General features: G+C 40.0%; 1 protein-coding gene across 9 annotated transcripts in view; it reads left to right on the top strand.

Moving 5' to 3' along the window:
• The window catches only part of ARFGEF3 (ARFGEF family member 3), an 88,860-nt gene extending 62,832 nt beyond the window's left edge, over window positions 1-26,028 (top strand). For 6 of the 9 annotated variants that reach the window (XM_086877463.1, XM_086877460.1, XM_086877459.1 and 3 more), the window contains 14 exons: window positions 86-231; window positions 950-1,129; window positions 1,512-1,656; window positions 2,725-2,847; window positions 4,918-5,021; window positions 6,413-6,557; window positions 9,004-9,132; window positions 9,664-9,840; window positions 10,387-10,501; window positions 11,213-11,315; window positions 11,796-11,927; window positions 14,062-14,192; window positions 17,006-18,236; window positions 18,961-26,028. In XM_086877463.1, coding sequence (XP_086733589.1) covers window positions 86-231; window positions 950-1,129; window positions 1,512-1,656; window positions 2,725-2,847; window positions 4,918-5,021; window positions 6,413-6,557; window positions 9,004-9,132; window positions 9,664-9,840; window positions 10,387-10,501; window positions 11,213-11,315; window positions 11,796-11,927; window positions 14,062-14,192; window positions 17,006-18,236; window positions 18,961-19,152 — 3,053 coding nt within the window. In that variant the 3' untranslated portion in view covers window positions 19,153-26,028. The remainder of the gene's footprint in view (window positions 1-85; window positions 232-949; window positions 1,130-1,511; window positions 1,657-2,724; window positions 2,848-4,917; window positions 5,022-6,412; window positions 6,558-9,003; window positions 9,133-9,663; window positions 9,841-10,386; window positions 10,502-11,212; window positions 11,316-11,795; window positions 11,928-14,061; window positions 14,193-17,005; window positions 18,237-18,960) is intronic. The other 3 variants (XR_015283301.1, XR_015283300.1, XR_015283299.1) reach the window with 1 other exon arrangement.

Genomic DNA, 26,028 nt, shown 5'->3' with positions numbered 1-26,028 from the left:
AATAATTTCTACTTCCAATTCAGACATTTAGGAGTGGAGGAGCAGCTGATGCTTAGCTTCCATTTTTTCTTATACCTTCTTGTAGGTGAAGTAAAATCTACACAGGACAGGAGAAGTGCACTTCACTTATTCCGCCTTGGTGATGCCATGCTCAGAATTGTAAGGAGTAAATCCCGCCCATTGCTCCACCTCATGCGCTGCTGGAGCTTGGTGGCTCCTCACCTTGTAGAGGTAGGAATGGGGGACAAAAATGGGAATGTGTGCACAGGGTGACAAAGCTTAAAAAGATGGAGGCGGCTTGATAGCTCTTAACAGCTATAACAACCTTCAACACTGTCGAATCTGCTCTGTGTTGTACACACTGTGTCACATATTGCGGTACTGCCACCAAGGAGTGTGCTTGCAAGTGACTGAAATGGGCAGGGACAGGGTGCTGGGCTTCTGCAATATGATGCAAATTGTGAAAAAAGCTAAAACCACCCCAAGGGGCTCTAAGGGACTCCTCCATCTGCCTATATTCCCAGTCAAGGTCTGCATCCTTGCAGTTCTTCCCATAAAAGGATGCAGGATTTCTTTTCCCACATAAAACCAGCTCAGCTGCTACCTTTTGAAGGGAAGAATTGTCACACAGTCCAAACAAAGGACATTTCACACAAGTTCTGTTCTATGGGTTTTGGTATTTGTTTATTTTTAGCTCTATGTGTTTTTAATTGTCAGCAAAATTTCATACATCTGTGAGCCTCCTGGCAGCTCAGAGTCTCAGTCATCTGCTTCCATGGCAGTAGTCTCTTGTTTTCATTACAGTGACCTGTACATTACATCACCCTGGTCACATCAGTGGTGAAGCTGTTTTGAAGGTTCAGTAAAATGTAGTGCTTACCTCCCTTGAAAGTGTCTGAATAAAGCAAATTTTTTGCTTGGACACAACCTAATACTTCTTTCCCTGCAGGCTGCCTGTCACAAGGAGAGACATGTGTCTCAGAAGGCTGTCTCCTTCATCCATGACATCCTCACAGAAGTGCTGATGGACTGGAACGAGCCTTCTCACTTTCACTTCAACGAGGCGCTTTTCCGCCCCTTTGAGCGCATCATGCAGCTGGAGCTGTGTGATGAGGATGTCCAAGACCAGGCAAGTCAGCTCTGATCAATGTGTCTGTATGTGGTCTTCATGTCCATAAGAATGGTTTCCAGAGTGCACTTGGTCCACCTGAGAGTGTTTCCCAAACTCCCCTGGAATGCTGCCCCTTAACACCTTCAAGGAATTGGGAGTGCTCTGCCTACCTATTCCAGCATTTTGGCAGAGCACAGAGACAGCAGACCTGGCTTTAAAGCAATTAAATAAAGATTTATTTACTACTATCTAAAAATTTTAAAGAAGAAATTAATCTAGACTGTCATAGTGAGGTCTAGGAATGTGTTTAAAGACATTCTCTTTCCTTCTGAAGATCCATCTGTATATCAATTCTGGTTTTTGGTTCTTTTTCTTTTAACCTCTCCTACACCGGCTGCAGGTGATCACCTCTATAGGAGAGTTGGTGGAAATGTGTTCTACCCAGATCCAGTCAGGATGGAGACCCCTGTTCAGTGCCCTGGAAACAGTGCACAGCAGCAGCAAGTCAGAAGTTAAAGAGTACCTTGTAGGAGAATACTCCATGGGTAAGGACTTACTGCACTGTTTCAAATGTGGTTTTGATTCCCTGAGGGACACAGTAACTAACTCAATGAATTTAAAAGCCCTAACTGAACAGTGGCACTACAGCACTCTAGAACTGTAACAAACTATCTGACTTATTAGTTGGGGTAGGGAGGAAAGCAGACATATTGTTCTGACCCTTTATCCTCTACATTCTAACAAATTATTAGAATGAGAAAAAAATGTTTCAAACCTACTTGAATAATTCTGCATAAGACAGTAGTGCAAGGGTGCTGAGCTTGGCTGAGCATTTGTCACTGTCCTGCTGGAAAAAGGACTGTTTTCAAGGAGCATGTCTCTTGTGGACTGCCTTCTCTAGTGTATGAAACCTATTGCATCTTACACATCATGGTAACTTAATGTGATAATCTAGGCAACAGCTTGTCCAGGCATTTGATCACAACGCTTTCAGAATCCTAATACTATTACAGACCACGTTTCTGTAAGAATGTGCATTCCTCCCTGAGATGTTTTCTTGTGTGGAAATGTCATTTTTTCTGATTAGAAGGTATGTTTAAATCTGACAAGTCACGTGTAAGGGACATGGTTTTCTGCCTAAACTTTGTCATTTAGATCTGTTATGACTAATGGCTGAATGCTGGCGTACACAGCTTTTGAAGAGATAATCTACTTTGGAAAAGCAAGGCTATTTTGTTACTCTATAGTCTGAATGGTTTTCTGCATGATTTATGTCATCTTGGTGCTTATCAAAAGCTAATCTAGAAACTAAACAGAAACCTCCACCAAACAGAAGTATTAGCTCCTGCGTCCAAGAGCTCAAACCTTCTCTTACCTTTTGAGCAGGCATAAACTGGTATTTGTCATAGACTGGGCAAAGGAGGGAATCTCTATCACTTCCTATGAAAGGCTGAGTTGCCCCATGAGCAAAAGAAGGTTTTACTTTCAAGATCATTTCTGTCTCTGCCCAGAATAGAAAAAATTCTACAGATTGAGTTAAATTGCTGAAAAATGGTTGGAAAATAATTTCTACAGGGGTGTGAGGAAGAGTTCTCATCTTGTTATCTCCACAGGGAAACGCCAGGCTCCAGTGTTTGATGTCTTTGAAGCATTTCTAAACACAGACAACATCCAGGTCTTTGCCAACGCTGCCACCAGTTATATTATGTGCCTTATGAAGTTTGTCAAAGGACTGGGTAAATATTTTCCTTTTAAGCCATGATATGTCAGGCTTGATCCCACAGAAACAGATAATTCAATTATGTAATACATAGAACGGTAGGAAAGAGAGGGCCAGTGAAGAGGTTGAGTCCAGAATGCTTTAAAAAAATTAAATCAACACGAAGGGATTATTTCTGTAACATTTTTAAACTATCCGTTCTTCAAGTCTTTATAGCAGCAAAGATGCATCTCACTATTAAGTGTCTGCTTCTCAATTTGAGGAATTTGAAGGACTTGCTTATATTCATGTAAATTATAAAACAAAAAACCCTCCAAACCTAGAATATTGTAGAAATGGCCTGGCATTGTGCAGAGACAGCATGGATTGTTTGCAACAGAGCAGTGTGTTTTACACTGTATTCAGCAGAGACCAGGCAGAGCATGTCAGGGTGACCCTGCAGAGTAATTGTCATGCTTCACCAGCCTTCAGAACAAAGGCAAATGGTGCTGGGTCGTTCTGCCCACATGCTGGTGATCCATGGCTTGCCTTGATCATTAGAGTCTGACACTTTTCATTGAACTGTGACATTGTTGGGGTTTTTTTGTGGATGTAAAATACAGAACTTTTAAGTGGTGATAAAATGGGGCTTTTGGTTTCTATATGAATATTAATTCACAGAGGTTTCTAGGTCTGTAAGCAGCTCCGTTTGATTTAAATGAAGCACCTAGCTGCAACAGATCTACTCTTTAATGTTACTCTTGTCTCATTGAGCTATTTCACCATTGATTTCAATGGGGGAAGAATTCACCTTGCTGTAATTGTAATTGTACTTATTACTACAAAAGAGAAATAAACTTACATATCCAGTACCAATAGAGGAAACTCATGTTTCTTCTGGAGAGCTTAAAAGCCTGTCTTATATTTCTTTACATTTCTCGCTTTCATGAGATAATTTTGACCCCATTGTGGTCACATATAAAAAAGCAAGGGTTTTTTTGTATTGAAGGTAATAGGACTATAGGAAACATCAGCAAATACAATGCCATACTATGTGCATTTTATTGTAAAACTAAAGGATTCAAACTTCACTGCTGACTTGGCTGATCTCAGTAGCAGAAATGGAGGGAATAGTTAAGAGCATAGAAAGAGCAAATAAATATAGTGAAAGGAGAATAAAGTAGGATCTAATAAAATAATTTAATATTTATATTGTACTTTTAATGAGAGGAATAACTTTTTAAGGCAAGAAAATGTTGATGTTGATAGGCATTTAGTTACACTTCAGATTTGGCACTGAATGGGAAGTATTTGGATAAACTGAAAAAATGGTTCTGAGCCAAGTATTCTAAGGTGGACAGAACATCATCTGAAAGGAGACAGGCAGACTGGCAAACAGAGAAAATGATGGAGTGAATGGAGTTATCCAAAGAGGAGCTCTGCAGCAGGATGCCTTGGAACTGCTCTGCTTATTGAATTCCCTTAGAGAAGCTGGCCTGAAAGGAGCAGTCTGCTGATGGAAGCTGGGAATACCAGCAATAGAGAGGCACTAGAACCTGAGGATATGTGTCATACAGTTGAAACTGTGAGACCTTGATACCTGCATTAGACAGCAGAAGGAAGTGTAGTATACAAAATATAAAATGATATATTTAAGCACTAAGTAAACTAATAGGAAGAACTTGTGGCAGAAGAATTTTCCCGGGCAGTGGGATGCAAATGAATAGAAAAAAATACAATAATTGAGCAAATGATGAATATGAGCAAGTAATTTCTACACCCATGAAGTAAGTGGAATAATGAAGTCAATATAACAGTTAATATAATCTATGATTATTAGAACTCCCAAAAACTCTACTAAGGAGATATTAAATAGGCATATGTTTATTAAAGCATTTATTTATATAAAAAATTGTATACAAACTATGACCAGTATTACTGTATTGTTTGCATGAGGGTTGCCTGGTTGTCATCTAAGAAGATCAAACAAAGGATATTTTCTGGATTCTGTTCAGATACTGGATTGTAACTGAATGGGAAAAGAAAACTAATGCTCTATTTATTTCTTTTCTTCTGTCCTTCCCAATGCTGTCTTTCCTGTCCCCAGGGGAAGTAGATTGTAAGGAGATGGGTGACTGTGTGCCAGGATCAGGATCTGCATCTACAGACTTGTGCCTTCCTGCGCTTGATTACCTCAGGAGATGTTCTCAGGTATGGTGAACAATGTTGTACAGGCACCAACCTGGCCTGGGAAACAATTCTAACCTGCAGGCTTTGCATCAGTCATTGGATGATTTGCATGAACCCAGCAGAGTCTGTGGTATTACCTGTGGTAATACCTGTGGTAGTACTGTAGTCTGTGGTAGTACCTGATGTTAATGTTAACCCTGCACTACCAAATGCCTGGGTCATACATTCCAGGCCAGCAGCATTGGGAAAACTGAGGAGATAAAAACACTCAGACCCAGGGAGCATGTGAGAAAATGTGAATGTTCAAAACCTCATAGTAATTCAAAGCTAAATTCATTCTTATTTAAACAGTTACCATAAACTGTGTTGGGAATGAAGGACAAAAAGCAAAAAGAAACCAAGAAGTTGAGAATGCTAGTATTTTAAGAACAACAGGTTGCACCCTCTGAAATGCAGAAGCAGCTTATTTGTACCATACAAAAATATCTGAAGTTCAGGACAAATCTCTAATAATTAGAATGCTGGCATGTTTCCTGTAATCTCCTTGCACACAACATATATTTTTATCTAGGGTTTTCTGGACAATTTTTGCCTGATTTCATAATGTTTGTATTTCTGTAGCACCTGAAGGTCTTTTTGTTGGACCCAGGCCATGTTTTTCTGGGTACAATACAAAAACATGACAAAGGATACTATGATTGCTGAAAATACTTAATATCTAAATTCAGAGATAGAGGGTGGATTCAGTATGCAGACTGAGAAAAGAAGGGAATAAGGCAACTCAGAATAATAAACAGCAGACATACCAAATTCAACTTGCTGTCTTGTTCATCTAAAACTTTAGTAAATATCTATGTATATATCTAATGTATGTTCTGTCTATACACTGTTTGTACCATATTGCTATTCCTCGTCCTTACAAACTCCAGTTCACAGTGAGAGGAAAATATTTTCTCCTCTTTAAAAGAAGCAGCCATTTTTATCTTGGTGTACCTTTTAACTTGCCAGTAAAAGAAGAACAGGAATGATTTAAAAAAAAATCCCCTCTGTATATTGCAAGTACATTATTTTCTTAGAAAAACCTGATTAGATGCTGGTAGCATCCCTGCAATAGTACGGTTAACGGAGCTTCATAGGTCATAGATGCAATCAGTGAGTTGAACGCTTGCCCTCAAATGAGAAGAGAGCACACTCCCATCTCAGAAATGTGTTATTTGAATTGCTGTTCTCCCTCTCTTTACCCACAATTTTTTACTTGCCAGTGAACCAAAGACTTTAGGCCACTAATTGTGTTTGCATACCTTTTATTGCATTTTACATACCTGTGTTGTATGTGATCGCTTTTACAAACTTTACTGTGGATATTTATCTTATTTTTCTCTCTCTTCTCTTCTCTTCTTCACCCTCCCAAGTTGTTAGCCAAAATCTATAAAATGCCCTTGAAACCCATCTTCCTCAGTGGCCGGCTGGTTAACTTGCCCCGAAGAGCGCAGGAACAGTCAGCCAGCAGTGAGGATGGGACTGAGTGCATCCTTTCTGACTTTGATGATGACACTGGTAAGTGCACTTAAAGTAGTAAATGCAGAACTAATCAATTGCTTCTTCTACATGTTGCTGCAAATTTTGCCAACTGCTGGAAGCAAAAAGGAGGCAAAATTCGTAATTTATTGTTTCTTTGTTGTCTACACACACACCCACAAGTGCACAGAGAGCTTGGAAGTTCAGGTCCTGTCACCTCCTTTATGTAAAAGATACAGTTCATAAATGAGAAAAATATAACCCCTCTCTTAGGGCAAGATAACAATATTTTGATTAACGTTTCTTTTTATTATCCTGATATTCATAATACAACATTGTATATTTCCTATAGAGAGCTAACACAAAAATACTTTCTAAACCACAGCTGAAGTAAAGGAGTGAAAATCTTTTAAAGTTGGTATTGGCAGGCCTGCTTTTAACAGAAAAAAAAATACCAGTATTGAGTTACAGTCTAGAAAAATAAAGAATAATTGTTTAAATGTTTCCAAACTTAGGTCCTGTGGTCTGTTGAAATAAACAGTGATTTTCTGAAGTCCGTAAAAAGCACTATGACCTCCAGAAAAAACAAGCAGCATTTGTCTCCTGATTATTGGAGGGTTTATATGGGTTGTAGATTAATCAGGTGTTGGATGAACTAGAGTGTGCAGAGCCGAGCAGAAAAGGAATGCAGCCTTATGGCTTCTGGCCCCAGGAGACCTTCACAGCGGTACAGTCACTTTTGAATATGTGAACTACTGAGCTGTTCCAACCAGGCTGCCTCTGTGAAGAGTCAGCTGCAGCCTGGCAGAAAGCAGGCTGACTCCAATGCATTTCATTCATGTGCCTCACCATTCTGGCCCTTGGTACCTACTTTTGTCTAGACTCTTCCACCGTATGGATTGTCCTGTTCTTGCTACCCAGGATAAAGGAGAGAAAAGCTGCTCTCTGAAACCAGAAAGTTACAAGTCCTTTGAATCAGACTGCTTTGAATCAGACTTGGAACTCAGTTGCCTGCTGTTCCGAAGTGACACTGCCTGTCAATCTCTTGCTGTAAATAGAAATATCACCCTGCAGCAAATAAACCTTCTTTTGGTTCTTGTCAGAGCTAAGCCCTGAGGCTCTCACTCAAATTGCTATTTACATGGCAATGGTGTTAGAGCATTGCTAGGCAAACTGACTTTACAAAGACACAAGGCAGTCTTGACCTGGCACTCTAGTGCTCAAAGATGGTAGCAGGATGAGGCAAAATGTTTTAACCTACTTGCCATATTTGCAATATATTTTCCTATTGTATTTGATTTCATGCTGGACTCTTCAAGAGGGTGCTTTAGAGATACTCAGTTCTCCCAGATTAGAAAATGTCCACATTTTGTTCTGAGTCATTTGTGCTGTTTCTTTATCTATAAGTATCATTAAAGTCTACCTGACTCAAAACAATGCCACCATACATACTGCCCTCTGAAAGTGGTGTGAATAAATAAATGCTCAACCTAGTTATGAAGTAATGATTTCAGTGTTTTTTCCTTGTTTCTCAGGAAGATTCTTGAAGTCAGCAAGCTCAGTGAATCTTAAACAATGTTCCTTCTTGTATTGCCTTTTATAATGTAATTATCCAGCAAGTATCATTAAGATAACAGACTATATCAGCATAGCTACCATTGGCAGAGAACATGAACTTATTAGTGAAAAAGTAAAATCCATTTTAGCCTAATAAAACCACAATAAATAGCCTTTTAGGACGATTCAACTCAAGATTGTAATGATGCAAGATCCTTCTAGTTGTTCATGTTATCATGGGGAACTAGCAAATACCTAAGGCATCTGTGAAAAATTAAAGGGCAGCCATTCCTAACCATCTTCAAAACTGTATTGAATACTAGTTGTATCTCGTAATCTTTTAAGGGATACCTGTTTGCCACTGTAGATGAGAGCTCACCTGTATCCTATCTGCTGTTCTGGTACTTGTCCAGCTCTGTGACCTCTTCAACATCTAAAGATGACATGTGAGGCAGCCTGATTAAACCTCATGAGATATTTTTACTGTTCAGTTCTGGGTACCAAATAGAGCCAGTTAAATTATGGCTAGTCTCCTCAGGAGCCTTGCTTTAAAGCATAACCTAAAGGAGTACAATCTATTCTGGACAGCATTTGCAATGGTAACGAGATGAGGCATTATTTATATCATTTTTGTGGGATGTTTTACACAAGGGTAAAGAGACTGAGCTAGTAGGAATAGTACAGTATGTGCATTGATGAGGAAGGATGGGACAAAACACAAACTTGATAAAAAGGGAGAGAAAAGGAAACAATCACTTCAAAAATTGTGGGCTATTGCCCACAACTATTACACGACAACAGTAAACATGCAAGAACCATGATCTTTAAGTTACTTAATTTATTAATTTCCATCATTTCTGAGGGCAAGTTTCACCTGTGTAAGCAGTATCTTATTCATGGTTTTTAATCTTTCTTTCTTTACTTGTAGGCCTTATCAATGTCTGGATTATTCTGCTGGAAGAATTAACAACTGCCATATCCAACTGTCCCCGTCAGCATCAGCCTCCTACTTTGGATCTGCTCTTTGAGTTGCTGAGGGATGTTGCCAAGACACCTGGTAATGAAAGGGCTTGATAAAATGTGAGCTAATGGAGTCCTAGCCAAACCTTATAGACTCCTAAGTCATTTCTGTAAAGTATGTTACTTGTGTTAAAGCTGCACAGAGACATTCTCTACTAGAAAGGGATTTTCTCAGAGCTGGTAAATTGTTCCAGTCAGTCCATCATTCTGTTGACAAAAGGCATGTGAGAGCATATTGAGCATATGCTTAAATTCATTGCACAATAAAGAGGTGTAGTACTCTATCAATGTCCTAGCCACAGAAAAAGGTTGCTTCGTGTCTAGGAAGTGGAAAGAGAAAATTACATAAACCTGCAGATCTGCTGGGAAAGACTGCAGGTAAAGAGTTAGCTGAATGTACCTCATAACTACATCCAAAACATTTTGCCACTCTCATCCCACAAAAAAGTTTCAGAACCTCTTTCCTTCAGCATTACTTCAAGCTTCAGCTTGGAACAAGTTAGCAATTTTACTGAGCATGTAGGCTTTGTAAGAAAGTGTATACAACCATTATTGTGTTTATTTTAAGGACCAGGATTTGGCATTTATGCAGTTGTACATCTTCTTCTTCCCACGATGTCTCTTTGGCTCCATCGCAGCCATGGCGACCATTCTTACTGGGATGTGGCATCTTCTAATTTCAAGCATGCCATTGGTCTTTCCAGTGAACTCGTAGTGGAGCACATTCAGAATTTCATACACTCAGGTATGTCATTGTAGTGTCATATCTACTGTCATCAGTGACATGTTATTGAATAGCTACTTGGGAGGTAGTTTCATTGCTTTTTAGGTTACTCAAGCATGAAATAGGAGGAGAGTTAAAAATTTCTGATTGGGATTTTTTTTTTTCTTTATAGGGTTCAGAGTTATGGGGGAAAAAAATTGTAAGACACTTATGGAAGTTATTTAGTCCAGGCTCCTTCTCAAAACAGGACTATCTTTGAAATTAAAAGATCATCATATTTAGTATACTTCCCAAAAGAAGATACAAAGATTTTGATCATAAGGAACTGGAATATCAGAAACAGGATCTAAGATAATTTCTCCTGTACCAGTTCAGTCCAGACATGTAATACTGTTAACTTAAAAAGGATTGTTCTTATTTCAGCTTGATATGATGCATGTTTCAATAGCTGCATAAATAGCATTTGGTTTTGCAAATTCTCTGAATAGCAAAGTAAGTGTAGGAAGACTGTTTAATTATAGTGAAAAGACAATGATGTTAAAACCAGTCTGTGTTTTTTCCTTATAGATATTGGTTATGAAAATATGATCAATACTATGTTGAAAGATCTTTTCAAGTTGCTGGTAGCCTGTGTAGCAGAACCAACAGAAATTATTTCCAGAGTTGGCTGCTCCTGTATCAGGTAACCCAATCTGTTCACTCTTAGCATATTCAAAAAAGATGTCTGTATCTTTGAAGAACTTGTGGGCTGATAAGTTGGTTAACATCTCAAAAGAAGTCTACAATACATCTTAGCTCTTTTTAGTGGAATAATGAATTTTAGACTTATTAGCCTTTTCTTGCTGTTTTCAGTGTGCTTCAGAACCTGTGATTTCAGGCATTACTATATGTATGATTCTCAAAAAAAAAGCACATTGTTTATATATATTTAGTCAATAATTGACCCCTAAGAAAAAGGGTCTTCTCCTGGCATTTACAGGTCTTTAGAGATAATTAGCACCTTTCACAGTCTTCAGGTTATTACAGTCATAATCAAAATAAGCACTGCATTTATACAGTTACATAGTGTATGGTTCCCGTGGCAAAATGTCTAAACTATAGTGTAGTTGCAAAAATAGGTCAGAGGAGATTGGATAACATTAGCTAGCTACTGAGTAAGCCTTTTGTTCTGTTTTCATAGAATGTTTTGGGTTGGAAGGGACATTAAATAGCACTTAGTTTCAACTCCCCTTCTATGGGCAGAGACACTTTCCACTAGACGAAGTTGCTCAAAACCCCATCCAGCTTGGTCTTGGGCACTTCCAAAGATGGGAGTTTTCAACCTCCTTCTTTTATAAGTAGGAATTGTCTAGTTCCTTTTTGAACATGGCAACATGTTCCTGTGTCCTTGCAGATATGTGTTGGTGACAGCAGGGCCTGTTTTTACTGAAGAGATGTGGAGGCTTGCATGTTGTGCCTTGCAGGATGCATTCTCTGCCACTCTGGAGCCAGTAAAGGTAAAACTGCCATTTTGCTGTCAGTCAAAATGTAATCACACAGTGGATGCACTAACTTTTGAAAAGTTGTTAATTTGTCAATTCACAAGTAAACATGTTGGATCAGCAATGGAGAATGAAATCAGAAGAGTTCAATAGGTGAAAATTTTCCTTTTGATCCATTTCTTCCTCTGGACTTGCCAAAACTAGGTAGAAGACCTAGAAGAATAGGTAGAATGTTGCTTTGCTGTAGCTGCATGCTCTACATATAATAGTTTTCAATTCACTGTCTGTTTTGTAAACAAAAAATCCTGTGAAGACTTTGCAGACCAGCATCCATAAGAAGCTGCCTTTACGTTGGATATATTAATTGCTAGATGGCAGGTGATCAGCTGGTGGGAATGGCAAATCACTGATTCTTGTATTTCACACAGCAGGCTGGACATGGCTACAGTCACTTGTTTAACACAAAATTAATTCTGATGTTGTGTCTCTCTATAGAACCTGTTGGGCTATTTCCACAGTGGTACTGAAAGCTTTAGTGGAGATGCCTGTGAAGTGAAGGTGGCGGCCCCCTCCCTCTCACCAAGTGCTGAAGCTGAGTACTGGAGAATCAGAGCCATGGCACAACAGGTACTGACACATGTTTCAGGGGAAGTCAGAAAACCTTTTAAACTTCAAGCATTTCTTTATGAAGTGTATTTTTTCCCCCATCTTCCTTACAAACCCTACCAGCAAAGACTTTCTTATCACCAGGCTAACATTAATTGCCTAATAGTAGTATTCGAAAAAAAAAAGAAAAGAAAAAATCCCCAAAACCTCGAAACTGTCGGCCTGTAAATAGGAATTTGGAATGCCTAGGGTGGGAAAAAAATGCATGGGTATCTAAAGAGGACTGATAATGAGCCTAATGTGAAATGTAATTTTAAAAATTGCCAGGTTAGCATACATCAGTGGAAATGTTTCTGATAGAGGAAGGGAAACAATAGTGTCACTGTGATTCCTCATCAAGAATCTAACAAAGATTTCTGAATACTCTGTTAAAGAATGATAAATTCAAAGGACAAAAATTGCACTAGAATAGAGATGGTGATATGAAAATAGGAAAGCAAGATTTGATTAACCCATCAAAGCTTTTTTCTCTGTAAATACTTAGGTATAGATTGCAAAGAAGAAAAAGGGTTGCTGGGAACTAGAGGATAATTTAACAAGTGATTCAGTGACTCCTAATCAGAATCAGCAGAGCAAACTTGGAAACGACCTTCTTAGGGTCCTTTTGACTACAATGATTATTCATTCTGTGAAAGTGGTTATATGAAACAATTTCTTTGAAATACAGCAGATTGAACTTAATGACCTGCAGAGTACCATAAAACTGTGAATACCATATGAGAGTTTCAGCATGGGAAAGCAGATAGATTAAAACAGCCAGCAGATGTTTGCTGACAGTTTCTGATTTGATAAATCATACTCTGATGTTGAAAATCTGAGACACACAGACCAGGATTGGTGATCACAAATTGTGGTAGTGGCAGACATTGTTTGAATAGAAAATGTGCTTTAAATTAAGTTTTAAAGATGTAGAACTCAGGAAAGCAGGGAATGTAACATTAATACTTTTCTTGTTGACACTAAGAGTGGCACTCCCTGAGTCCTCCTCAGTGAGAATTTGCCACGACTATGAAGCTACAAAACAAAGCAAAAGCAACTGAGAGCTGTTTCCCTATTTCCCACTGAACTGATTTTGGTTGGGATGGAGTTAATTTTCTTCCTAGTAGTTGGTACAGTGCTGTGGAACTTAGTATGAGAATAATGTTGATAACACACTGATGTTCTTGTTGTTGCTGAATAGCAAATTGTCCAGGACCATTCAGTTTTCCATCCTCCGCCAGTAAGGAGGCGCATGAGAAGCCTGGGGGGGAGCATGGCCAGGACAGCTGATGGAGACTGGCTAGAGGGATATCCCATACCACAGAGTGTCATGCTCAGTATGTAAATGAGGGGAGTTTGTCTGAGAGGGGCTGATCAGGAACAGGCTGGGCATCATCAGTCTTTGGGTGATGAGCAACTGTACTGTGCAAGTTTATCTCTCTCTCTCTCTTATTTTTTTGTTTTCTCACTTTTTGTGGTGGTGGTTGATATTACTGTATTTTTTTTTTTTGAATTATTAAACCATTCTTATATCAACTCATGGGGTTTATCTTTTTTTTCCCTGATTCCCTTCCCTTCCCCATCCTTGAGAGGGATGGGGTTGTGGGGTGTGGTAAGTTCGTGGCTGCTTGGTATTTAGTTTAGTCTTTGGTTAAACCACAACACACCCCCAAATGATTGCATATTAGGTGTCTGTTGTATCTTCATGGCTGAAAATAATCCTTCTGACAACCGACCTTTCTAGATGCAACTGGCTAACTGTGCAAACAGGTCCTTGTCTCCACTGTACATGATACTTTCAGACAGAAGCATACAGACAGCAGAAAGCTTGGTTTGGCATTTAGGGTTATGCCTTTTACAGGTTCAAAGGAAAATATGTCTGTTCTTTCCCCTGCACCCCACTGGATGTCTGGAGATAGCCCACTGCTGTTTTACCAAAGTAGCATACTCCACGAAAGCTCTGCTTGGGGAGATACCTTGCATTCTCTCTATCACTGTAAAATAATTCAGTATGACAAATATTTCACACTGCAGGGAATCCTATTCCCATCCCTTCCTCCCCTGGACCCACTGCAAGTGCTAAACCGATTGTTTTATTTAACTTCTTGTTTTCTAGGTCTTCATGCTAGAGACTCAGTGCTCCCCAAAAACCCCTAGCAACAAGGAAGGGTTTGAACACGCCCAGTCATGTGTGCTCATCATTGACCTGCCACCAGATAAGAAACCAAATGGGCATAACCAGAGAAGGTAAAACATCTTCCAAGGAAGACACTGTGTCACTAAAAGCAAGATAAAAATAGTGCTGGACAGGAAGAGATGTGAACTGAGCCTGGTAAATCATACCTCTCCATAGGGCTCATCAACAGAAACAAATACACCAATCAAATTAGGTTTTGTGACACTGTTGTGTTTTTAGTCATACCTAGAAAATGCAATGTCTGCATCACCGAGGGTCTTTTTAATTCAAAATTACTTGGTTAAGAAGGTAGAAAAAGATGGATAAACTGGGGCATTATAAACTGAAGAGACCACATCCAAAACCGCAAAAACTCTCAAAATTGAGCTAGGGAGCGTTGTTTTCGCTTGGCACATTATTTTTGTGGAAGTCATTCTGTTATGTTACCACCTGAAAAACTCATCTATTTGCACTACAGTCTGATCCTGTGAAAGAACATTTCCTCTTGCTTGCACTTGGTTGTTTAAACAACTACTGTACCATCATTTGGGCCAAGAATCAGAATTCTGCATTCAGGGTTTGTGTTTGTATTGCAAGGTATGCAATGGCATGAAATTGTCTTTTACGAGATACCAAGCATGGTTTTATACCATTCAAATCTAAACTATTGCTTGCAACAAGGAGCCAGAATGTGATGGTCCTTCTTTGGATGGGCAGGAAGAAAGACCATGCAAGATGTCTGTATTCTTACACTGCTGTATAGAAGTTTTCCCCCAAGAGCAGGTGCTGTTGCCTCACCATCAGAGAGCAGGGCCCTGCACTGAGACAAAGAAAGCTTGAGATCACAGGTTAAACTGCTCCTTTATAGGGGAAAATACCTGCTTTATCCAAAGGCTAGCAGGTCATTCTCGTTGTTACTATGAATGCAAAGCAAAAGACTGGAATATTCACATCTCACAGCACATAAGACCATGCAACCTAACATGCTGTGTTTGTAAGGGTAGCAAGGATCTTGCTTGTCTTTAAACAAATAAATAAAGCTTGCAATTAGTACAAACTCTGAATGCTCTCACACTGTGCTTTGTCCAACCAACTGCTAAAGGTGTATATGCCCATACCCAAGTGTTATCCCAGCAATGCTCATTTTTTCACTGAAACACAGCTCAAAAGTTGACTGTGCCACTGTTTTCATATTATTTGCTACAGCAGTGCAGTAATATGGCAATCATGCGTGTTAGTAAATGTGGCCTTTCCGAAGTTTTACTTTAACCTTAGCAGGGTTTCACTTCTCCCTTTTGGTTTTGTTTCCTTAATGCTGCATCGTTTCACAGGAAGCTGGGGTAAGGGAGCTTTTCTTCTTCCTAAAAAGTAATCTTATATTTCAGTTTGAAACTTTGGGCAGAATAAGAAAATACTATCCTTAACCAGCTTTGACACTGTGCTTTCACCTGTAGTTCTCTACCAGTTTCTTTTGGGACTGAGCAGTACTTTACACTGTCCTTGTAAATTGCTTTTTTGGCTATTACAAGGAAAGCAGATCTGCTTCATTCCTGAGCCTGCTTTTGGAACAGGATTTGTTGCTTGAAATCACTGCAAGCTCTCATTTAACTTTATATATGCTCTTAAGAGCTTTTCTGAGTCAGCGCCTGTAATGATTTTTACAGCAGAAAACTGCTTCCCCATAAAGAGCTCAACTGTATGTGAGAGTCATCAACATTTTATCACTGTCGAATAGTAAGACTACTAAATTTTACTGATGTGTCAGCACTGACTGACAGCTGTGCCATGGTAGGCAAACTGACACAGAGAATGTCAAACAAAGGAACAAAGAGTAGTTTTCCCTGAACTTTGTTTTAAATGTAGTATTCTCAAATTTGGGTCTTGATAGGATTTCTCAAAAAAAATTAATATTTGGCTTTTTGTGTTGGTATTCCCAAACACTTCTGAAAGTTGTTTAATGAAAGCGTAATAATTTTTGCAGTTCAGTCTACAACTGAACCTCTCATGTTTTGTGACGATTTGCTTTGACTCAGACCTAAAACTTCAGTATTGCAAGCAAACTGAAAATCTCTTCCTTACTTGATAACTGTGCTAATTAAAACTTGACCCATCACATCAAAGTATTATTATGTGCATCAGCTCCATTTAAAACATTGCCCTTACATAAAGACCTTTTAAAAAGACCTCAAGATATATTAAATTAAGATATATATTGTATTATATATATATCAAGATATATTATAAATGTATCGATTTATCATTTGAAATCCATGAGGTACCAAACAACAGGGCTGTCTTTCTTCCAAGCCTTCCTTGCCTGTAAGCCTCTCAGTGCAATTTAGTGGCGAAAGACCTGAAAACTTTGGCTGGAGGCATTTGCCATTCCTGTGTCCCCTGTGAAAATCAAAAATCAGCTCCCAGCATCCCTCTAACAGGAGCACAGCTAAGAATCACCCAGTATCATTTGTGAGGAACAGGGTTAGGAATAGGTATTTCCATGCTAGGCTCTCAGTGTTCAAGCTGAAGTCTTGGGAGCAAGCAGTGAAATGTGCCTTCAGCCAGACTTCAGCTTCTTTGCATGCTGCATTGCACTGCTGATGTTTCTGTACATGTTTCTTTGTTGGTTGGATAACTCTTCATGGTTTATTTTTAAGAAGTACTCCTGGGCATTAGTGGAAAGGGAAACCAAGTAGCAAACTAGTTTTGGCCTCAATTTGTCATGGCAAAATAAAGGTTGTCTGACCTTTGGTGGAGGAATAATTTGTGTGTTAATAAATTCTTCAGTTATAGCAGGCTGAAATATCTGACTTTTATTCCTAGTACAAGCACAATGCACCGTTTTAATATGCTATGATTTTTTCCTTCCCATGCTTGGTTTACCAAGTATTCCATTCAGGACAATAGTGGTGAGCTTGCTGTCCCACCAAGTACTGCTCCAGAATTTATATGACATCTTACTGGAAGAATTTGTGAAAGGCCCTTCTAACTTGGAGGAGAAAATGGCAATACAAGTACCAGAAAACAAGTTGGCTGGTTTTCTCAGGTACATCTCCATGCAAAACCTAGCAGTCATCTTTGACTTACTCCTGGACTCCTACAGAACAGCCAGAGAGTTTGACACCAGACCTGGGCTGAAGTGTTTGTTGAAGAAAGTGTCTGGCATTAGTGGAGCTGCCAACTTGTATCGCCAATCAGCAATGAGCTTCAATATCTACTTCCATGCCTTGGTTTGTGCAATCCTGACAAACCAGGAGAACATCACTGCAGAGCAAGTGAAAAAGATCCTCTTTGAAGATGATGAGAGAAGCACAGACTCATCACAGCAGTGCTCTTCAGAAGACGAGGACATTTTTGAAGAAACTGCCCAGGTCAGTCCCCCGCGAGGGAAGGAGAAGCGGCAGTGGAGGGCCCGAATCCCATCTTTGAGCGTCCAGCCTGTCAGCAATGCAGACTGGGGATGGCTGATCAAACGGCTTCACAAGCTCTGCATGGAACTGTGCAATAACTACATCCAAATGCATCTGGACCTGGAGAATAATGTAGAGGAGCCTCCAGTGTTCAAAGGTGACTCTTTTTTCATTTTACCATCTTTTCACTCAGAAACCTCCACCCCATCAACTGGAGGGCTATCTGGAAAGGACACACCATCAGAAGATGACCGAAGTCAAATCCGGGACCAACTGGGAGACAGCTTGACACCTCGAGGAGGGAGTGGAGAAATATTGCTGCTACCCCCACCCCTGAGTCCTAAACCAGAGAAAAAAGAGCAAACCAAGAAAAAAGAATGGTGGGAGAGTGCTGGCAACAAAATCTACACCATAGCCACTGACAAAACAATCTCCAAGTTTATGACAGAATACAAGAAGAGAAAGCAGCAACAGGCCATGACATCCTTCACCAAAGAGGTCAAAGTGGAAAAGAAAGGGGAACTCCTGGGTTCAAGAGGACCAGACTCACCTGTACTCCAACGGCCACAACATCTTCTAGATCAAGGTCAGATGAGGCATTCATTCAGTGCTGGTCCAGAGATCCTGAGACAAGAGAAGAGACCCCGTTCAGGGTCCACAGTCAGCTCCCTGAATATATCTATTAGAGATGCAGAGGCCCAGATACAGGTAGGACATTCTTGTAGAAGGCTAATAATAATAACAATAAATAAAAATATACCTATTTTTTAATATATTATTATAATATTTATGTTAAATATTGTATTATATAATGAAGTCCTAATGATGAAGAGTGAATCAGGAGCTGGAATTAATAAAAGTCTGATTCTGTCCTATTAAAAGAAAGTCTTCAGGGAAGTGTCATCAGGCATATACTAGTTCAGCTTTCAAGAGTGTTTCTATGACTGGGGCCAAAGCTGCCCTTAATCCTGAGAACTGACTGCCTACAGCAAACTCATTACTTACTGCTATGGGTTGTAGCCCACTGAAGGCTTTTGCCATGCTGCTTGTCACATTGGTTTTGTACTTAAGAATGGGGTTTTTTTGTTAATTCCAGAGAAAAATAGTGGTTCTTCTGCTAAACAGCTTGCTGTTTGCATGTCCAAGTGCACAAATCAGTGAAAGCATCAAACTTGACAGATTTTTGTTCACTATGGGACAAAAAAAAGGAAAGGGTAAGCATGATGCCTGCAATTCAAAGTCAAATAATGACTTAGTGCTACTGAATGTGGTTTAGGAAGTCACAGTGAACATTAAATGAATATGCTGGCATTACTCAGTCTGCTTCATGAGGCTGCAACCACCAGATGCCTTATTTTCTGTCTCAGTCAATGGGCTCATCTATTTAGAAAGGTCTTCTAAAGAGGTTTTTTTAAATCAAATTTCTTCATAGGCATGGACCAACATGGTGCTGACAGTTCTCAACCAGATTCAGGCTCTGCCAGACCAAACTTTCACAGCCCTGCAGCCAGCAGTGTTTCCCTGTATCAGCCAACTGACTTGCCACGTGACAGATATCCGTGTCCGCCAGGCAGTGCGGGAATGGCTGGGAAGAGTGGGCCGAGTTTACGATATCATCATTTAAACCAAGCTGTGCTCTGTTGCAAAGGGCAGAAGACATTCAAGGTATACAGCAAAGAAGTACTTGGGGTTCATCAATTGCCTGTTTGTTGGTGATAAATTGTCAGTTTATATTGTCTATCCACCTGAGATTGTGTGTCCCTCACTCACACTAGCAAAGGAGGCAAAGCATGAGTCTGTGTAGAGGATCTGGCATGGGCCCAGAACCTGTCCATAAATCAGGCTCCTACCAGAAGAGATGATACATTTCATGGGCATCATTTTAATTCAAATTTTCAGCAGTGGGAGCCACCAGAAACTGCAGCAGAACTTCCACACTTGAAATTAGCTGTGAGTGCAACTGTCATGTGGATGTCAAACCAGGTCAGTAAACCTATTTAACTTAAAAAATAAATAAGTAAATACAAGTCAGTGAAAAGGTGGGGCTATAGGACAAGGAAGAAGGTGACATTTTTTAGGTTAACATCTTCCCTTCAAAAATTGGCATGCGAGAGGATAGCCAACTAAAGATTATTGTAGTAACTAAATGTGCCACTCATTAGAAAGTGGAAATTCATTTTTTTCCAAGAAGAGTCTCTGAAGTCACATTTGGAGTAGCTAAAGAATCCCAGGTCTAAAATGAGTGAACCAAGTAGAGACTATTGATCCTTTCATTGCTCTTATGGAGTATTGCTCGAAGAGAAATGGCGCTGTCAAACTGCCCTCTCTGCAACACCACCCTGGCTGCCTCTTCACCTATGCCTACAGCTGAGCATTTTGCCACATGTTTAATTCCCTCTAAGGGCAAAAGGGAAGTTTGTTTTGCTCTTTCCTGTGAAGCTGTGGGGAAGACACACCACAGCAAATACCAGCATGTGCCAGTGTCCAGTATTCTTTTAAGCAGAGTAGAGGTACAGTGTTCCAGTTTAAGTGCCACTGCAGCTGTCATTCTACTGGAAATTTATGTTTGTTTATATAGAGCTGCTGAAGCCAGGAACACCCTTATCACCTTTGTTAAATGTAGCCTATCACTCAGAGCTGAAGCAAGATGGAAAATAGTATGAAAGGGAGGTATATTTCCTGTTTCTCTTTCATTTCTTGTCTGCTGCTGTAAATAGAAAAGGACAGATCCTCATGGAAGTACATTCCCCCTCCATGCAGCACTCCTACTGGGACTATTGCAATGTGCTGTTATTAAGAGGGAGGAGAAGGGGGAGGATTGACTATTGTGTTGTCAAACGCATATGTGATGCTTTTCACACGATACAAAGCAAAGGGTTACCTTGCTGCACAAGTTGTGTCACAGCCCTTGGGAAATTTCACCTTGTACTCCCATGCTATATCATTTGTTGATTTGTTGGTAACTTGTTGAAAATTAGTTGATTTTAATTTTGGGTGACCCCTAAATGCTGTTCTCCCAAGGCTTTTAATATGTGCATGCCAACTAAATATACAGCTTTAGTCCCTGCTCCAAAGCATCCTAAAAATATCATCTCTTTATATAAGGCCTGGATTTTGCACAACTAACTACTTTTAGCTCTTAAACCTGGAAAAACAGGGAGCCAAGAGGCTCCACTGAACAGCCATCTCCCAAGCTGCTTTGTTTACAAAGAGCCTGACATTATCTTCCTGCCTTTTCCCATTGCCTGCTTCCCATTTGTCACATGCTAGTCTTGTGCAGGGAGTATTTGTCCCGTAACTTTCTGTAGTGCCACTCATGCTGTTTCCCTTTCTTTAAAATGTTCCCTTTGCTAAATTCTTTAAAGGACATAAAAATTCTGTAAAAACAACTCTTTTCTACCACCTAAACTGATTTTTTGAATTACTAATTCAACAATGTTTTCAATTGTCAATTTTCCCCCAACAGGGGACAGGTTAGATTAGGCTTTGGTATCTGGGAGAGTAGTAGCACTGTTTGATTTCTGTTGCCATGTTTTTCTTATACATCTTTAGATAGAGTAAAAGTGTGATTACATTTTTTCTTAAAGTTTTCATTTGGCATCTATACAGAACTGCTTTTAAAGCAGTATGTTAATTAGTCAACAACAGAAATCATAATAATAAACTATGTTTAAAGCAGCCAACTCTGATGGGTTTCATTATAAATGCATTGAATGGATGCAGATCCTTGCTGTACTGATCTAAAACTAAAGCAAATTCCTAAATTATGCAGGGAAAATAAAATTGATAGCAGTACTAGTGAAATAATCAGAAGAGGTCCTAGAATCTAGGAAATGCCATGGTTGCATTGTGGTTGCAAAATCCTTCTGTAAATCAGAAAAAAAATGTTTAGGAGTGACAATCCCATTACCACCATCTCCCTCAAGCCCATGAGCACAGTATAACTTGGTGTTACCTAATTGGCCACCATCTTGATCTAAAATGTGATTTTATTTTAACTATTTACACTACAAATACCACAGTGGAAAATGAGGACAAATAAATTTGCTATGTTGCTGTCAGCCTGTTTTGAACTTTGTCCTTTAAATTATGCACTAAGTGCCCATTGTCACCCTCAGTGCCTCTGCTCATTAACACCCCTCCCTAAAAGGTCATAAGTAACTTTGAGTAATTCCAGAAATATAATTTAGAAGGAGGGAAGAAGGAATATTTGAAGCAGCGGACATTACAGAGAGAAGTTCAGCATGTGCTGCTCTTCCTTTTCCTTGTGTATATAAAATGCTAACCAGGTGAGGGGAGTGGTCCATGGCCACTTCAGTAACCACAACCATGAGATGTAGAAGCTGAAGCTTTCTGATGTACCTTTAAAACATAAACAAATTAAAAAATGTTAGTTGGTTCATCGGATTCTCAGCAATTTTTCTGCTAGTTTAGCTATAGACATTGGTAAGCCCCAAAGAAGTAGAATAATGAATGTGTGAAGTCACCATTTCATAGGTCCTGTGTGGCCTGTTTCATGGCTCATGACTGCCAGCATGGTACCTTCAGACCTCATAAAGCAAGCTTTTAGCCCAAAGGAGAAATCTGCCAGAACAGTCCCAGGAAAAGGGGACTGGCACCAGCCTGTCCTAAGCCTCAGAAGGGGAATTCTGCACATCCCACTTGTGTCCAGGTACATGTCCATGCTACAGTGGCTTTTCTGCTTTCTCCTTGTGAGTGGGGAAGCACCTCAGCCAGTAGTGGTAGCATCCTTGTATCCACATGTGTATTACATGGGATACACATGTATCCCACTCAAATCTTTACTGTTAGCTCTATAACCTCATGCATGGCGGCTTTACTCTTGAACCAAACATCCGAACCTTGAGCAAACCAGTCACTCTGCTTTACAGCCTTAGCTTGGTCTTTCTCTTTGCCTTGGTTAATGACCACATTCTTCTCTTTTCTTGCCCTTACTTTTTTGTCACATTACTTTCTATAAGAGTTGGGTTTGAATTTTTTTTACTGAACTGGCCAGTTGTTTTTAAAAATGATTGCCCAGTAAATTTTGTTCAGCTGAAATGCTCTAAAAAAGAAGACGTGGTAGCTTGACATCCTTCTCAGGTACCAGAGCGGCACCTCTGCTGCCTTTGCCTAATTCACACTGCCTTCCTCAGGGCCACCGCAGCCAGCAGAGGCAAGGACATCTCATTAAAATTTTGCAGGCAGTTGCTAACAGAGAAAGTTGCTGCTGCCCAGCACCAACTACCTTTAAGCACCTGAAATAGCTCATCACTGTGCAAATATTTAAAAACTTAAAAGCATTCATCAGGAAAGCAGTCCTTTTCCTACAGAACAGGTGCAAGGTTTGACCCCAATGTACATGGTCTCAGGTCAGTGCATATGTTTGCACTTCATTCTGCACTGTGAACATATGCAGTCATATGAGATGATTGATGTGTTATGTACAGATAGCTGTAGCTCCAAACACTGCCATATTCTGGGCATTCAGCATATTTTCGGAGAGCTATCCCCATTAGTAATATGCTTATCTGGTGTGTTATGTATTTGTGTCACACCAGCAGTGGTTAACACAGTTATTCTGGTACCTTTTCTGAGCATTCAGCAGCCATTAAATTAACACCACTATCTCTTGGTTAACATGCTTTCATGTCTTTATGATGTTAAAATACAGATTTAATACTTTCCTAGGGATAAACACTCATTTGGGAATAACTGACTTATTTTACCATATAGAAAGAATTACTGGAAAAAGATTTACACAGACCTGGGCAATACTTTCCTTGTACAACTCTCAGCACAGGCAACACAGCTTTTGCCTCATCACAGATGAAAAATTCACATCCTCTGCACTCTAGCTTGCACATGTCAAGGCCAAGCACAGTTTACACCTGTGACTTGTAAGGTGCTTTCCCTTTCAGTTTGAGCTTCAAGTTTTGTTTAAAACTTAATTCTTCATGTAAAATTCACTGACAAATCCTCACTCACCAAAGATAAAATCCCCACCTCTAAGTACCATGTGCACCCTTCACCTGTACTTTATATAGCAGCATCTCAGTGTTGGTATCAGCGCTGCAGAGCCCAGCACAGCATGAAATCGAGCAGCAAACAGGTTAGAAAGTAGAGTCCAGCTCCATGTGCTGCCTGCACTTTGTACCTTTCTTCACAGCTTGGGCCCACACTCAAAGTGCTGAAGCTGTTGAAATCAGTGGAAGCTAAATAGCTAGGGATGGATCTTTAATACTCAGGACTCAGTCCTTGAATCCTTCAATCCCTACATATGGGTCCACGAGTTCTCAGGAAAGGGGGAGTCCTGTTAAGTTCTTTGTATCACCCTCTCTACTGCTGTCCTCCATACACCTCCTGCTTGAAAAATCCACAGGAACCAGCACACAGACTCACAGTCCTGTACTGCAAAACTAGAACCCTCACTTTTGCACAGATCCAGCAAGCCAAAGCGATTTATTTTTTACCTAGCTTGTCTGTATAGAAACTGTTGAGAAATTGTGCATGTGGTTTGGCTATTGTCACCTTCAGCAATCCTTTCTAGAAATGCCATTTCTCAGTGCTAAATTGTTTTTAATTCACAAGAAAAGTGAAGTGCTTCCCCTTTTTTCACCCCACTTTTATACTGTAATATGTCTAAGGAGTTTAAGCAGGCTATTTATTCATTATTCCAGACACAGTAATTTATGGGAAGACCTTTGTAGAGGGCTCATCATGGTTACGACATGAAATAGGTTTTTTTTCAGTTGCTGATCATTCCACATTTGTTAAAGAAGTAAGATTATACCATCAATTTACCAAAAGAAGTTTCTCTTCTTTTATTGTAAAGGACCAATTTACCATTGCAAAGAAGCACAAATGTTGGATTTTATGCAATTTAGATAAAAGCATGTGGCAGCTAGAGATCCCTCTTCACTGAGCCTCCCTAACTTGAGCGGAGTTTCTATAGGGATATCACCAAAGGGTCTCAGCAGCCCTCACCAGCAACATGCCTGGGACTCCAGAAGTTGTACAACTGCAAGGAAGAAGTAATTTCTACGAATTCCCCTCAGAACACATACTTTATATATGACACTAAACTGTTTTGGCCACACATGCGGTGCTGGCTTTTTAAAAAGGAAAAATGAAAACACATATGGTTTAAAGTGTGCATCAGTCTTTTCACTTAGTGCTCAGAGGTCTCCAAGCTGAAAACTAAAAGCAGAGGGAAGAAGAAATGCCCTAATTCTGTGGATATTAGTGGAGCTATGCTGTATGATCCTGGATTAATGCAATAATGAGCTCGCCTGTGGAACCAGATCCCTCAAATTCCAATTTTTGGCAAAATCACAAGTTGAGGTTTGCATAGTCTACACTGCCACATTGAGTCAGGGAGCTGAGTTTATGGAATGCATTTTTGGTTAAGAAACATGGCAACAGGATCTATTCAATCCTTTTACCCCAGCATCTCACTTTTCCAAAGGTAGTTTATGTACTTTGATAAATTTTGTCTGCCTCCCATGGAGCATCAGGGCCCTGTTTCCTGTCCATGCATTTGGTCCATCTGGGCTGTGGTGAAGTGCCACACTTCCTCAAGCAGCGAGCTGCAGCGAGAGAGCGGAGCTGGCACACAGGCACAGGTACACAGGCTCAAGCAAGGGACAAATATCTCCTCCACAATCAGGCTGTGACCCCTGAGCCCCCCAGTCTGCAGAGGAAGAGAGGACTCAATAGCAAAGGGAGAACAGCCAGGAAGGGCAGAGCATGGTGGTGACAGAGCCCTGTACTGCACGCTGTTTGCAAGAGCAGGTGGGATCAAGAGATTGAAGGTATGCAATGACAGCAGCAAGAACCTTCTTTCAGTTCCCCCCACTTCCTCTTCTCTGCCTCTTTTCCCCTCCCCTCCCTCTTTTGTCATTTTTGTGAGACTGCAAGCATACTTCTATGGGCCCTTCAACCAGAACTGAAAGCAAGCCAAAGGGAGTGGACGCTCTATTTCGCCAAAGATCTCTTTTCTGTTTGAAAATTAAAAATAAATAAATAAATAAATAAATAAAATTTTATTTCCATTATGATGGCTGCCAGAGGAAGCATTTTACCACAAAACACGATTCCCAGGACTTAATCTCTCTAGCTGTATATTCAGGAGGATCCAATAGTACTTCTTAAGAGAGACTATGAATTACCTTGTCAAACAAGTGCTTACATTGGGTTTACCTTCTGCTGAGTTCATACCTATCTGCAATCCCTTGGTCTCATCCATGTTTCCTCCCTCTACCTTTCTACTCTTCTTTACAAGAACACTTCCCCATGTCCACCACGTCCTGTTGTGCTGCTAGCTTTGTATGGTCCTTGGGTGTCCAGTGGTTGGGCAGTCACTGTCAGCTGGCTTGCAAATTGTATTTTGTGTATATTTTATTCTGACTGAATTCTGAAATGGAAATATTTTAAAACAAAAAGTATAAACTATTTATGTTGCTTGTGTTGTAGAATAAAGATGCAAATGCAAAATAAA

Source organism: Cyanistes caeruleus, chromosome 2 (genome assembly GCF_971803275.1).
Source record: "Cyanistes caeruleus chromosome 2, bCyaCae1.hap1.1, whole genome shotgun sequence".
NCBI lineage: Eukaryota > Metazoa > Chordata > Aves > Passeriformes > Paridae > Cyanistes > Cyanistes caeruleus.
The sequence above is the reverse complement of the archived record's forward strand: the minus strand, read 5'-3'. Positions and strand labels throughout refer to the sequence as shown.